General features: G+C 36.4%; 2 protein-coding genes across 13 annotated transcripts in view; both read left to right on the top strand.

Annotated features, from left to right (window-relative positions):
• The window catches only part of PLAG1 (PLAG1 zinc finger), a 45492-nt gene extending 39509 nt beyond the window's left edge, over positions 1 to 5983 (top strand). For all 12 annotated transcript variants that reach the window (XM_042464097.1, XM_042464096.1, XM_042464108.1 and 9 more), the window contains one exon: positions 244 to 5983. In XM_042464097.1, the coding sequence (XP_042320031.1) occupies positions 244 to 1504 (1261 nt within the window). In that variant the 3' untranslated portion in view covers positions 1505 to 5983. The remainder of the gene's footprint in view (positions 1 to 243) is intronic.
• A 3880-nt stretch (positions 5984 to 9863) lies between these two features.
• Positions 9864 to 12833, top strand: MOS (MOS proto-oncogene, serine/threonine kinase). Its single transcript, XM_042464980.1, has one exon. It carries the CDS (start codon positions 11119 to 11121, stop codon positions 12166 to 12168), a length of 1050 nt encoding a protein of 349 aa, XP_042320914.1. The 5' UTR covers positions 9864 to 11118; the 3' UTR covers positions 12169 to 12833.
• The last annotated feature ends 2566 nt before the right edge of the window (positions 12834 to 15399 follow it).

The raw sequence follows: 15399 nt of genomic DNA, 5'->3' as shown, positions 1-15399 counted from the left end.
GTATTGACACATAATAAAATACATTATTAAAGTAACTTAAAATCATCAAACTAAAACATAAATTGAAATTAAATGGCTTGTAAGGTGTGAATTGCTATATTGACATGTGATATATATATATATATATGGTCTGTAGTGATGTCTCCTGAATAATATATTCTTATAAAGAAAATAGCTTAGTATTTAGCTGCTATTAAATCTTTAATCAAAATAAATACTTACAGAATATATCTGTGTTTAAAGGCATATGGCTACTCATTCTCCTGAGAAAACCCACAAGTGTAATTATTGTGAGAAAATGTTTCATCGGAAAGATCACCTAAAGAATCACCTACATACACATAATCCTAATAAAGAAGCCTTTAAGTGTGAAGAATGTGGAAAGAACTACAACACGAAGCTTGGGTTTAAGCGTCACCTGGCTTTGCATGCTGCAACAAGTGGTGACCTCACCTGTAAAGTATGTTTGCAGACATTTGAAAGTACAGGGGTGTTGCTGGAGCACCTAAAAACTCATGCAGGCAAATCATCAGGTGGAGTGAAGGAGAAAAAGCACCAGTGTGAACATTGTGATCGTCGGTTTTACACCCGAAAGGATGTCCGAAGACACATGGTAGTGCACACTGGCAGAAAGGACTTCCTCTGTCAGTATTGTGCACAGAGATTTGGTCGGAAGGATCACCTAACACGGCATATGAAGAAAAGTCACAACCAAGAACTTCTGAAAGTCAAAACAGAGCCAATGGACCTTCTAGACCCCTTTACTTGCAGTGTTTCTGTGCCTATAAAGGATGAGTTGCTTCCAGCAATGTCTTTATCTTCCAGTGAACTGACATCAAAGCCATTTACAAACACTTTGCAATTAAATCTCTACAACACTCAAATTCAGTCCATGCAGAGCTCAGCATCTGCACACCAAATGGTTGCCACATCATTACCTTTAGGTATGCCTTGTCCAATAGAAATGGAATCTGTCCACAGTTCTCACCAGCTATCTCTAAAATATCCACTCAGTTCTACCTCATATACAGTTTCTATGACTGATAAAGAACAGCCATTGAAAGGGGAAATTGAAAGTTACTTAATGGAATTGCAAAGTGGTATGCCTTCATCCCAAGATTCTCAAGCATCATCATCTAAATTAGGGTTGGATCCACAAGTAGGCCCACTAGATGATGTATCTGGAGATGTATCTCTTTCCAAAAGTTCTGTTTCCATTAATGAACCTCTAAGCACCCCATCACTGGACTTCTCCCAGTTATTCAATTTTATACCAGTAAATGGACCTCCATTTAATCCTTCTGTTTCTGTGGGAAATCTTGGAATGAGTTACACACAGGAGGAAGCACATTCATCTATGACTCAGCTTCCTTCACAGGCACAAGATCCACAAGACCCTGGTAATGGTATTGGTCTTGGTTCTTTGCATTCATTGTCAGCAGCTTTCACAAGTAGTCTAAACACAACCACAACTCTACCACGTTTTCATCAAGCTTTCCAATAGGATAAAAAAATTGCCTTGTGACAAGTTTATTTTTAGAAATGCCTTAGACAACTTTAATGTAGTGCCTACTATGTCATTTGTAAATCTACTTTTGTACAGTAGCAATCTCATTATGCCAGTATGAAATTCAAATTAAGTTTTTAAAATATTTTGAATGTGCTCATTCACAGTTGTTTACTTTGGATTTCAAAACAGTCTCTGTATTCTCACTGCCAGTAGATCCACATTTTAAAAATATAGAGAGAGAAAACCATTCCCAAAACATTATGTAGGTCTTGTTATAGTTTCATGAAGATCCATTTGTCAATGGAATAGTGGCTGTTTTCATACCTTTAAGAATAGCAACAAAACAATGTTAATACAGGCAGGTTCATGGTATTAAGAAAAGCAACTTCTGCTTTCTTCATAACACTTTATATGTAAGTAAATTTGTAATTCCTGTCTGAAAAAAAGTACTTTTTCCCATCAAGATGTCTTAGAAGGTCTGGACTTGCTATTATCCCTTAAATAATCTCACATGATTATAGAGGAATGAACCTCTCATTTAAGTGCAATTATAAAGTAGTATACAGTGCGCCCTTGCTATCTGTGAGGGATCCATTCTGGAACCTCCCTCCTTCAGATAGAAAAAAATGGGAGACCATAAGTCCCATTCCTTTCAATGGGCAGATGCTCCCACTTGTGTTGTGAGGGCACACACCCATTGAAATAGCCAGGGTTTGCCATCTGTGGAAGCTCAAACCATAGTTGGCAAGCCTGCAGATGGCACAGGCACACTGTAATTTGGAAAGGAAAACATACTTAATTGGCAAGAACAAAATGAAGAGCTGGCTTTGAAATAAGAATAAAATTTCAGTTTTTCTATCAAATGTATATTTTTACACTCTCATCAAATAGATGAAGTCCAGCTAGAAAGTTTTATATATTGTCAGTTTGATGAATTTGCAACCAGAAAATGAATGTATCTTTGCAAATGCTACATTTTTCCATATTTTCATTGGAGTGGATCTCTTGATTTGTATTTCATGGTGTGTAACGTCACCCTAAGTAGCAACTTAGTGGTAATCATACTTACTACACCTGGGTATTTGGCTAGTGATTTTTCTCATTGCCAAGAATTAATAACAGGACTCCTAGGAGTAAAGTAAAAGCATATTGCTTATGCCACTTTTACCTGATATACAAGGTTATTTAGGAAAAATAACAAAATAACTACCCATGCTGTATGTCCAATTGCTGTTCATTTTCAAAACATCCTTTTATATTCTATATTCTGATAACAAAAGAGGGGAAACTGTGATAATAAATACAAATTTTAGTTTGGTTATAACTTGGTAACCTTCTATTCCTTATTATTTTTGGAACGAATTTTAAAATATATAGCTATTTCCAATTTGTGCAGATGAATATATGGTTTTCAAGTGGTTAAACTAAATCTACTTCATAGAAACAAAAATTGCTCCCATGAAGGAGCTTTGGCTCCCCATATACGTATCATTAGTTTCTACTTTTTTATCGTAGGAACAATATGCAGGTGTGACTTTACTATTTTATACTGATATATTTAAATTTTATTACTGAATGGTAACTTTTTATAAATGTTTGTTCCAAAGGCATTAAAATAAGGATGTATTAATGAGGAAGTACCTTTTCAAAATTCTGCGAGCTGCTCCAATATGCTGTGAGAATAATTTCTCAAAGTATACTTTAGCTCTGCTGCATGATTGCTTCCTTTAGTTTCTATGAAACAGATTGCTAAAATGTATCTTTAGTGGAATGATTTGTTCAATATTGCTTTCCAGCCATTTAGCACCATCATTTGAAGGGAAAAAACATATTAGAACAAGATTGGTAATATTGCAACCTATTTTATGATCGAAATAGCAAAACACGTAGAAATTTCATTCTTGATATTTTTTAGAAGACAGGATAGAAAGGCTTTAACTCTTCAAAGGAATCATATCCCACAAGGAAATTAAATATCCTTATGTGCTTTTCTTTCTTTTCTTTACTTTCTTTTCTTGGTAGACGTTGAGTACCTTCACTACGTCACAGGATCAACACTTAGAGGTCTGGCCTTCTCTATCCCATTTCCCCCCCCCACCTTTTCAAAACAGACACCATCACACTGCTGTTGAAAAAGCATTTCACTCTTTTCAGAAATGAGTTGAACTAGTTTTAACCTTTTAGGTTCTAATAGAGGCTTACCACTACATTGACAGGGATGGTATGTATAAAGCATGTTACAACAATGTTATCTATTTTCAGTGTTAGTTTGCTGGTTAACTGGATTTTTTTTAAACTAGTTTTTCCAGTATGCCTTAGTACATATAAAGACTCCATATTATTATGGCAGTTCCTTCAAGTTCTAAAATGGGATTAGACAGGTGCACTTCAAATTAGTAATAGGATTTCAGACAAGATATTGAACCTCATTCAGCTAGTACTTCAGCAAATAGCTACACCTTGTGGGCATGTCACTGAAGTAAGATGTACAAGTATATGGAAGCAAAATGACAGTATAGGCATTATTTACACACTAGTGCTTTATGACTATCATTTAGGCAGAGACATGGCTGAGAAGTTAAAATGTCAATTTTAAAGCCTATTTTGTAGTTACCAAGTTAATTCTAAAAAGTGGAGGGTGGTGTGTGCTGGCTGATCATGCACCACACTTTGTGTAACTTCTAAACTTCTGCTATGGATTTTTAAAATATTATATATATAATTTGCTTGTGTTTTATTAGTAGTGAATTGTGGAATAGAGTGATTTATTCATTTGGCAGTAGAGGTTTTCAAAAACCATATACTGACTAAAACATGAGCCAGACCTGATTGCTTTATTAAGCTAATAATGAATGTTAAGAGTACATATTTTCAGGATCTTTTGCCTAGTAAGCTCTATATGTATTGTAGGCTGTTGTTATTGTTGTGTGTGTGTGTGTTTAAACTAAAGCTCGATCAACTTCTGTGTTACACATAATACAAGATATAGCACTTTCAAAAAGAAACCTAAACTTTATAAAAGAAAACTTACAGGTTATGCTTTCTATTATAAAATCTTCTATTATAATTTTTCAAGTGCCATTAGATGACATATGTGGGCCTTTGATATAATGCTTTGGGTACAAAATGATAAACATTGTAACTTTTAACAGGTACATCTTAAAGTGTTTTTATGTCAATTTGCTATATTGCACAGAACCAGTGTGTCTTTTTAAAAGGGTTTTTACACAGTAGATTCCTAGGTTTACATATTTCAGTCTATGCCGTCTTCTACTGCCATTTCATACCAGTCCAAAAACAGTTAAGTATATACTAAAAACTTAGAGGTTGCAGCCATGTGCCCACTAATGCTAAGTCCCATACATTTCATTGGGAATTACATGTGTGAAATTAGGCACAGGAGTTCAGTCTTACAGCTCAGTCATGTATGTTTACTTGGAAGACCCATTTAATTCAATGGAATTTACTTCCAAGTAAATATACATAGGATTGCAATCTTCAGAATCAATAAAAAGCAGTATTCTAACAATACTATGTCTTACCATAGCTTTGCTGCTGTTGAACTTCAACATAGGAGTGATCCTGTGCCTGTATAAAGAGAAGGATTAAGCTCTTAATTATTTGTCTCATACACTGGTTTAGCAGCTTAAATGACATGCCTCTTAGTAATAAAACCTATACACTGTTTGCTATAAAATAAATTGTGTAGGTTCAGTGGCTTGTCTGTTTCATGTCCGTATAGAATGAAAACTGCCACCAATTTGACAATACAAAGAAGACAATTTAAATGATGTGGTGGTAATTAAAAATTGGGGTTTAGTCCCTTAACACTTCAAAGGGTGTAGTGTGTTGAAAGGCCATGTTTTTATAAGTATTTAACCCTAAAAGTGACATAGCATTATTGCTAACTGCATGCAAACATTTTAAATATAAACTTCAGTGGTACAGTTGAACCAGAATGAATGTTTATCTTCTCAGAAACACTCCTGCAAATATATTATAGTGGATCATGCTGCTAATATAACTTGGGATACAACTCTTCTCATGGTGCTACAGACCTCTCTGTCTCATTTAGACTGATGTATTTTTATCCATAGAGAAAGGCCTATACTAGATTTATAGATGTATGATATATTTTTATACTGTGACTTAATTTGTCATTAATGAATTTTGTACACCACCATGTTTTCATATGCACTTGCAAAAGGAGAAACTTGGACATGCAAATTTATACCCAAATAAGCCTATTTTCAAAACTATAACATGAAAATAAAAAGCGGGCTTTTGATATGGTGTGAAGTGAAGAACATACTTGTTTCTAAGAGCCCTTTCAGTGTTGACAAATGGAAACAATTTTAAAAGGATGACACCTGAACATGATGTGGATTGCTGAAATTATATTTTTAGATAGTGAGAAATGTTTGGACTTGTGCGAAAATTTAATAATACAGATTTTGAGTCAGAATAGAAAAATGCATTCCAGACTGAATTTGTATTTCATTTAAAATTACTATCCTGTGATATGGGAAATGTTGCTTATCATGTATATGTACTTTAAAATGTATTCACAAACTACTGTTGTATTTGTATAAAATATAGACAAAAGATTGCATATATATTTTTGTGTATAAGCTCTGTAAAATAGCTTTCACATTATGAAGCTGCAGCAAAAATTCAATTTAGGCATTCATATCCAAAGAAACAGACTATTTATTGTCCACATGCCCTGATAAAAATATAACTTGCTGCTATTAAACAATAGTGCTGCAGCTTCTTGTGGCCTACAGTGTTATGTTTGCTGTACAAAAATATGTGAACTCCACAAAATATCAATAAAACTACAGAATGGTTTTAGTTATGTAAAAAAAAATATGCCTGGACTTAAATATAGTGCTTGTGTGTATGATTATGCAAATAGTTACTAAGATACCAGAGACTAATTGTATTCCCAAAACATCTTGTCATAGATGGATAGTTAACTGAGAGCTATATAAGGAAAAAGAAGATAATGTCAATCTATGGTTTGCCCAGATCACAAGTTCCAAGGGAAAAAAACTATAGAAAAGCAGTGAGAACATTCTAAACATAGGTAGTAACAAGTGTTTTGGGAGAGGTGTATTTGAACTGTATACATCACAGATTATTTTTGTATTTGTGCCCTAAATAATTGATTAAAATATTGCTGGGTATGCATTAGAACAGTATTTTTCCCCCTCCCCCCCCCTTTTTTTTTCCTGGGGGGGGGGGCAGTAGCATCAGTATGACGCTGATCTCCAGAGCCATAGCAAGGATTAGACTGTGAATTTTCCATAGCTGCCAGATTCAAACCTCTTAGCCTCTCTTGTAACACCATATGTTGCCACGGCGTAAGGAACATGCTCTTCAACCAGAAATTTTCCACAAGTGCTTACGGATAACTGTTGAAGTTAATCATCAGTGGTTAACACGCAACATGTTCAGAGCTAATGATTCTCTTATAACTGAAACTACTGCGACATTTCCAATAAAAGGGGTAAGGAAATATCTGGTGAGGTGAATGCTGGATGAGAAAGTCTAACAAAGCTGGTTCCATCATAATTTCTAATATCTCTGCTGTCCATTGTTTCCTCATTACTGGATTGACTGTGACACTGTCTTAAGGTTGAAACGTCAATACAGTACCTACAATTTACTACTGTGGGGAATCAATGAAAAACAGCTGCAGAGTCATTGCACTGGGATTTGGAGAAAATAGGAGATAGCAGGAACCCCACCCAAGAAGAAGTAAAAAGAGCCCTACAGGATCAGATCAAAGGCCTATCCAGTCCAGTATTCTTTTCTTACAGTGGCCATTGGATTTCTGTGACTGAGGGGATTTGAACCCTGGTCTCAAAGTCCTGGGCAAACACTTGGACCATAACAACACAGACTTTAGAGATATACTGCTTTTAAATAAAGATTTTAATTATAAACTCCTTCCAGCAAGTTCAAGGTGGTATGCACGCTCTGCACAACTTTTATAATTACAGGAAACAGATCAGGTTGATTGGAGCAATTGGCACAAGGTCACTCACTGTTTCCTAAGAAGTAGCCATTCATAAACTTAGGCTTCCACATGTAGAGAAATGTTGTAGCACCTTTGGGACTAACTGAAAGAAAAGTTGGCAGCATGAACTTTCGTAGACTTCAGTTTGCTTCCTCAGTCTGTATCTGAGGAAGTGGACTGAAGTCTACGAAAGCTCATGCTGCCAACGTATTCCAGTTACTTTCAAAGGTGCTACAAGATCTTTCTATATACTGATTCTACAGACTAACATGGCTATATCTTTGAATTCTACCACTTAAGTTTCCATAAATTTGTTTGATCCTCTTATAAAACTACACCGGTTAGTAACCATTATAATACCTTGTCATGAATTTCGGAGTTTAACTCACCCAGGGTTGGGAATCATGCAGCTATCCACCTGCAGCTCCCAGCATCAGTGCCCAGTGCTGCTAGTTAGGAATACTGGGAGTTGCAGGTCATCAACATCTGGAGGACCACATAATTCCCACATTTGATCTATGTGCTGTGCAAAGAATTACTTTTGTCTGACTGGAATCGCCCACCTTTCAGCATTGGTGTGTGGTCCCAGGCTCTAGCATATGAGAGAGAGAGAGAAAGTTACTATTACTATCTCCAAATTCCAGCATGGACACCTCTCCTGAGTCCTCTATTTACTAAGTGAGTAGGGGAAATAATTGGAAGCATACATGTAAAACAATGGAGTTGCTTTAGCAATTAGGTTTCAATGGGATATTATGGAATACATTGGGGACTGAGTGAATAGGATACAAATATTGTTCTTGATGTCAGAGGAAAAACAGTACCAAAATACTAGACATCTCATGAAGTTCATTTAGGTAGTTCCTTTAAAAAAAATTTTTTTAAGTCATATACCAAACAAAAGACAAGGTTGCCCCCTTGTGTAGACAGCTTGTACTAGATTTCCTTTGTTAATTCTAAGTGTACACCAAGTCCATAGCGTGAATTGTGCTCAATAATTTTACCAATAATATTTTTGCAAATATTCGTCAGTGTCAGCCACAGACTTATAATACCATAAGCTTGGCTATAATTCAATAAAAGAATGCCATTTTATTTAAGAAGTGTTAATTTTGGACTCTAGCAGTTGAACATCTCCAATCTTGAGAACTTCACACATCAAATGCTTTCTTCACTAAATGTCTAAATATATATTTGTTCCTGTCAATACGTATACATTATTCAAACTATATGTTTTTAATGTAACAAGATCCAGAGTCCGGAAGTATATCATTCTAATGTTTATGATACTCACCTTAAGGCCATAATGAGTATGCCCATGGAGCAAATAAATATTAAAATATAAGTAGAAAACATTAAAATATAGTAATAATACAACTTAAAACCAATGCAGATGGAAGTCAATTGGAATGATGAGCTTCAAAAAGGTCACTGGTATCTCTGCTTTGCACTGTCTTGTTTCTGAATGCTTTTCGAAAGCCGCTGTGCACAGGATGGAGCTCAGTAAGGCATGCACATCAATATGTTTTCTGTTCATGTATCTCTAGTGTCACTACTCTTAGGTTATGTAATGCCATTTTAAAAAAGCAACTATTCATTTAAAAATAAATCATTGTAAGATCATCTAAAATGTAGTAATATCACAGTAGGATGCAGAAGGTTTTTTTTTCTTCCGCTTCTGCAGAAGTCTTTTGAAATACCTCAGTGGCTAAAAACATAAATTAAAACAAATTATATTTAAGCCTGTCCTGTTTTCAGGAGAAGTCCCAGTCAACTAGTGAGATTTATACCCAGTTGTTCACAGGATCCCAGTCTCAATTGGACAAATATGTGTCATTCTTTATTTCATTTATAGAAAGGCTTCAGCTTAAAAAGTTAACAATCTAAGCCTAAACTGAACTGCTAGTGCCAACTAAAATAGAGCCATTTAATCAACTGCTACTAGGTAAGTCAAGACTGATATAAACCCATTAATAGGGACTAACAATTCAGTACAGGTCCTATTATAGGGTTATATGTTCAAAAATTATTTAATTGCAATTATAAGTTCTTGTATATACATAACCTCTGCTTTACTCTTGACCTAAGGGTTTCTCCCCTTCCCCTTTATTCATTGTTTTTGTCCTTCAGTTCTACACGGCAAGTGTTATCCCAAGTTATCCTTATTTTTAAATCTAAAATACAGTAGCTGTTATTACTGACTTGATGGGTAGCAAACAAATATGCAAATAGGGGAGAGGTGATGTAGTCTTTATCAATTTCATTATTACTTCCAAATATGTTTTACTCAAGAGAGGACATTTCCCCATACGTAATGCAACTCTAAAATATTACAATGCATGTTAGTCAAATCTAAGCCAAAGGTAGATCAAGAAAAGGACAAGGAGACTAGAAAAGGTAAGTATTGCTTTTATTTCTCTCTCCCAAGAATGAGGAGTAAAGGGAACCAAACTAGATGTAACACCAAGCATCTGATTGGTCTTTCTGTTGTTGGTTTTTCTTTACTAAATTGCAGCTGCAGGAGTTCAATCCAGATAAGGGCCATGTGCAAGACAGGAGAGGGAGATTTAACCCTGTGCTATAGTCCTGATTTGGGTTGTCCCTCACTCCACATGTTTTCTCTTTCCTAAGAAGGAAATTGCTATTCACATGGTTGCTGTCAGAGCAGATAAGTGTGAAGCCACAGATTAAATTAATTCAAATAACAGATCAAATGTTTCTAAATATCCTATTTCAAGATGGAATCCTTTACTGAATAGTCTAAAACCTATGTCTACATTTTTACAAGTGTCGCCAGCCAATCTGAGCTACTTCTTCCTTGTAGAAGACTTCACAGAAGCATTGTAAGTAAAATTTAAAGGGCAATTCAATAATGTAAACAGATTGCTCTTAACTAAATAACTGTATCGACAATCTGCTTCATTCCCAAACAAACAAACTAGAACTAATCTGTCTTTCGCAGAACTCTGGGGTTGTCATTTTCTTCTGAAAAGATTGTTCTATCTTTAACTTGATGCACAATATGCTGAAATTCAACAGTTGCACTTTTTTGGCTATCGAGTTCAGTGGTTGTTGAGTTTTAGTCTCTTGTACAGCTGTGAATGACAAAGAAACCGAACAAGAAGTGACACCCCAATATTTCTGCTCTATTTTTTCCCAGAGTTTTAATGTAGCTAAGAAAAGTAACACAAAAGGATCTAATATAAAGTGATGAGATAAAGAAGAAGTCCTGAAGGCTGTCCCCAAGCACAATTACTGAGGAGTAATTCCTACTGAAGTCAGTGGAATTTATTTCTGAGTAAACCTTTTTTAGGACTGTGCTGTAAGTGTTTTTGGGATTGGGACTGACATCTCAATTCCCTTTCTAGGTCAAAATTATTAGGGGGTAATTATAAAAACTGCCAACATCTGAAACTGACTGGAGCTTGTTGGCTGAAATCTACTGCAGTGATTCTGTGAAAGGAATTTGAAAGTACAACCAAAGCAGACTTGTGAAAGACTGCTTACTTTTCCTGCATCCTTTTTTTTAAAGGATCTATTTTCTTTTTGCAAATCTATTGCCAAAGGTTGTTTCTACTTAATTATGCCATCCCCTCTGCCTCATAGACGTCTTCATCATCTGCAGTTTTCTCCATCTGTGAATGCACGGCCCTGCAGTAGTCCCTTGGTGTTTTCTGCCAAAGGTGAAAAGTTCTTTTGTGAAGAAGGTCTTTCTCCCAGAGCTCGCCGACTACCCACTCGTCTAGCCTGGTGTTGTATAGACTGGGATCAGTTGTGTCTACTGCATCCCCTGGGTTCTGGTGGCTTTGGTTCTGTCTACAAGGCTGTTTACCATGGAGCAACAGTGGCAGTGAAACAGGTGAAGAAATGCAGTAAAAACAGTTTAGCATCACGGCAGAGTTTCTGGGCAGAATTAAATGTGGCACATCTTGACCATCAAAATGTGGTGCGTGTAGTAGCCGCTAGTACATGTGCTCCTGCTACTCAGGATAGTTTGGGCACCATAATAATGGAATATGTAGGCAGCAGCACTCTGCACCACGCTATCTATGGGACTGACTGCAGGGCAGAAAAAAGGAAGGATGATGGGCTTGGATGTGGCCATGTGTGTTTGAGCCTAACTCAGGCACTGGGCTATTCTTGTGACATTGCTGCAGGTCTAGTCTTTCTCCATTCACATTTAATTGTGCATTTGGATTTAAAACCTGCTAATATATTCATCACAGAACAAAATGTTTGCAAAATTGGAGATTTTGGATGCTCCCAAAAACTACAGGATCTTGTATCATCAGGCCCACTACTTTCTCAACAAGGTGGGACATATACCCATCGTGCTCCTGAACTCCTTAAAGGTGAGAGAGTCACCCATAAGGCAGACATCTACTCTTTTGCTATTACACTCTGGCAAATGGTTACACAGCAAGAACCTTATTTGGGTGAGCGTCAGTATGTACTCTACTCTGTTGTCGCTTGTAACTTGCGCCCCTCTCTGACTGCAGCTGTGTTTAAAGGTTCAGCCACTGGACAACAGCTTGAAAGCATAATTGAAATTTGTTGGAAGTCTGACATAGCAGAACGTCCTACTGCAGACCTTCTCCTCCAGAATCTTCACTCTCTGTCTCTAACAGTATAAAAAATACTGGCTTGTGTGTGTGTCTGCTTTTACTGTTTACTATTTTCTTAGCTAAATTCGTGTGTTATTGCTTTGACCTCTCAGGATTCAAAGCAAGTTTAAAAAATGTTACTGGTTTTCAGATTTTCTACAAATAAAACTCTGCAGAATACTAGTAGCAGGTTTGAGAATGCTCTTCTCGGCAGAATAACAGCACGATGTACGTGATTAAGCTGTCCAATTTTTGTTGATGTTGAGAAGGAAAGTTGCATGCTTGTAATGCCCAGTATCTAAAATCTGGAATACTGTAATCAGCATATTTAGTGTGGGACAGTAATAATCCTAGAGTTCCTTAGTAACAATACATAGGACTGGGTTGCATGATTGCAGTTTAAAATGGTTAGATAAAAACATTTGTCCTTTTTTTCTCTCTGACTATGGTGGTATCTCTCTGTGTGAACTGAGCTAGAAATTAGAACACCTTATTTTCTAGATACTGCTGAGTGACATGACTTTCAAGGATAAGAACAGATTTACAAATACAGTCGCCACTCTGTTTTTGTGGGAGATCCGTTCCACACACATACACCCTGCGAAAACAGAAACTTGCTGATATTCAAGCCCCATTGGTATGGGCGTGCTGCATAGGAACATACCCCATTTTTCCCCTCCATTTGCCACTCACTAACAGGTGAGGGACGCTGATTTCAAGTCCACAAAAATGGAGGGGCTACTGTACTCCTTAAATAATCCATAAATGTTAAGCAACTGATAAAGGCATGTATACATTTTTAAAAAGCAGATTAGTTTATTCTTAACATAATGTGAGCTCTTTCATCCGTCTATCCAATACCAGGCAGTACACTTAATAAAGATTGGACTTCCTCTGTTATAGATTAAATAAGAGACCAAGCTTTGACTAGCAAACACAAATGATGTTTTACAGCAGTCACTTCCAACCTCATGGTTGTTCTCACAGACTAATTACTAATCAGGCATTCTCCTCCTGAGCTATTCATGCCTCTGAGCTATTAGACTTTTTCTGACGTGTGGGAATTACAATCATTTTAAAAACGATCATATTTGTTGAATTTACAAGATAAGGCTGGAATCCTAAACTTATGAAGGAGTATGCCTGTTGAACTTAACAGGGCTTTATTCAGAGTAATCATGCTGCAGCTCTCTATATATACCTTGGTGGCTAAGACACACTGAATGTAGTGGTTCTGATATTTAACTAAACGTGCATCAAATTAGGCTGTTGGAGTGCACATAGTCATTATATCCACCTTGTATTTTTTTCCAATATACAACTAAGTATCTTAGTGTTCTGTAGGCACTTCTGTTTGATGTAACTGTTTTGAAATCTCCAAACCAAACATTTGTCTTGCTTTCTTTGGAATATCTGTTCTCAATTCTGAGTGTTACTAATATTTCATAGAATCATAGAGTTGGAATAGACCTGAAGGGCCATCCAGTCCAACCCCCTGCCGTGCAGGAACTCACAATCAAAGCACCCCAACAGATGGCCACCCACCCAGCCTCTGTTTAAAAACCTCCAACTTTGTTTTATAATTGTTTTTGTTTTTCATAATAATCGGAAAACTACAATTCATTAGAATTACTAGGGATAAAATTAGGATCAAGTGATTTGATTTTGACCAATTTAATTTACCTTTTCCTGACCAGAACTTAATAGTCTGCAGTGTAAATTAATTGAGCATCTAATGCCATTCCATAAGATAAAATGTGGAGAAGTCTGGATATGCTTTATATTTTTAATGCATGTTGCCAAATGGATAGTGAAACTGGAGACTGAAAGATGGTGATAGTTTGTTATCTGAACTTACACGTCTTTGTGATTCTGTTGGGACAACTCTTCAAATGTCCTGGAAACAAGCGTAATGATTTGGCATGGCTCAATTTGGCTCTTTTGTGAATGCTACCTGAATGGTTGGAGATAACTATATTCAGTGAAAAGGGTATTTTTCTCATTGCTGTTTTAAGTCTTATGTCACATCGTTTTTCTCATTATTATTTTTTTCCTCAGTGCTTGTTTCTCAAAACCTTTTTTTAAACATCTGGAGTTTTATTTATTTTTGTTGTTGTCTTGCATAACAACACTTCTTCAAATCCTACAGTCATATACCCTCCAATATTTCACAGATGAAAACCGGGAGACATGTGGCCAAGAAATATCAGACTATGTTGTCAAGATGATAAAAGTTATTAATGAGGAACAGCACACAAACTAGGAGAATCTGCAGTAGTTTGCTGTTTCCTAATCCTGCAGAGAAGGGCAAGATTCCACCTCTATTTTCTTTCCCTCTATTCGTTGAGATGTTTAAGTGCAAACTACTTTTGCATACTGACCTGTTTGCACCAATGGAAGTAAGCTGAGGACAAGGGGGGAATGGGAGGAAGAGAAAGAAATTGGGACATTTTAAAGCAGCTCAAAAAGTGGGTGAGTAGAGGATTCATTGGGGCTGAATCTGCCAAATCCAAGACAGTTAGAAGATATGAAGTAACATCCATATTTTATTTAACAAATAGTTCAGAGTTTGTTCTATAGCAGGAAATGTTTCTGCAGGGCTGAAGGTTTGTTGGGGAAACAAACATTAAAGACTGCTGCTGCTGTTAAGAACCCGGAGAGCCAGTGTGGGGTAATGGTTTAAGTGTTGGACTAGGATACTGACAGACCAGGGTTTGAACAGTTGATCATGCATGGAGACCCACTGGGCAGCCTTGGGCAAGTCACACTCCCTCTGAACAAATCTTGCTAAGAAAAAAACCCATAGATTTAACTTAGGGTCACTATAAGTCACAAACAACCTGAAGGCACACAACAACAACATAACTCCAGCTTCTCAACCCAGGTTAAAGGCACATTTCAGATAAAAGCATGCAATGTTCATCTGTGGAAGTAGAATGGTATTAAGGAAAGCTATTAATATAAATTGGTTAATTATAAACATACAAAAAAACCCCACCCTCCTTTCACCCATATCTTTTCTTCCTTTTTATACTGAAGCAGAGTAACACTGCTGTCTTTGCAAACTGAGTGTAGTGTTCAGCTTCAGTATAAAAATCTCCCACTCCCCCCATTTATTCAGTCTGTTTAAACATTCCACCCAGCTTCAAGAAATTTGCCATGTTCTGCTATTAAGCAGAATAGTTGGGAATAATGTTACTTCTGTATCACACATGTGATAATGTTTGTTAAGAATGATTGTGCTTCAGTTACATAAACTT

The sequence above is a fragment of the Sceloporus undulatus genome, chromosome 4 (genome assembly GCF_019175285.1).
Source record: "Sceloporus undulatus isolate JIND9_A2432 ecotype Alabama chromosome 4, SceUnd_v1.1, whole genome shotgun sequence".
Classification (NCBI taxonomy): domain Eukaryota; kingdom Metazoa; phylum Chordata; class Lepidosauria; order Squamata; family Phrynosomatidae; genus Sceloporus; species Sceloporus undulatus.
Note: the sequence above shows the minus strand (reverse complement) of the source record. Positions and strands in the feature narration are given on the sequence as shown.

What these genes read in the sequence shown, in the direction of transcription:
- MOS (XM_042464980.1), top strand. Translation starts at nt 11,119, where the DNA reads ATGCCATCCCCTCTGCCTCATAGACGTCTTCATCATCTGCAGTTTTCT.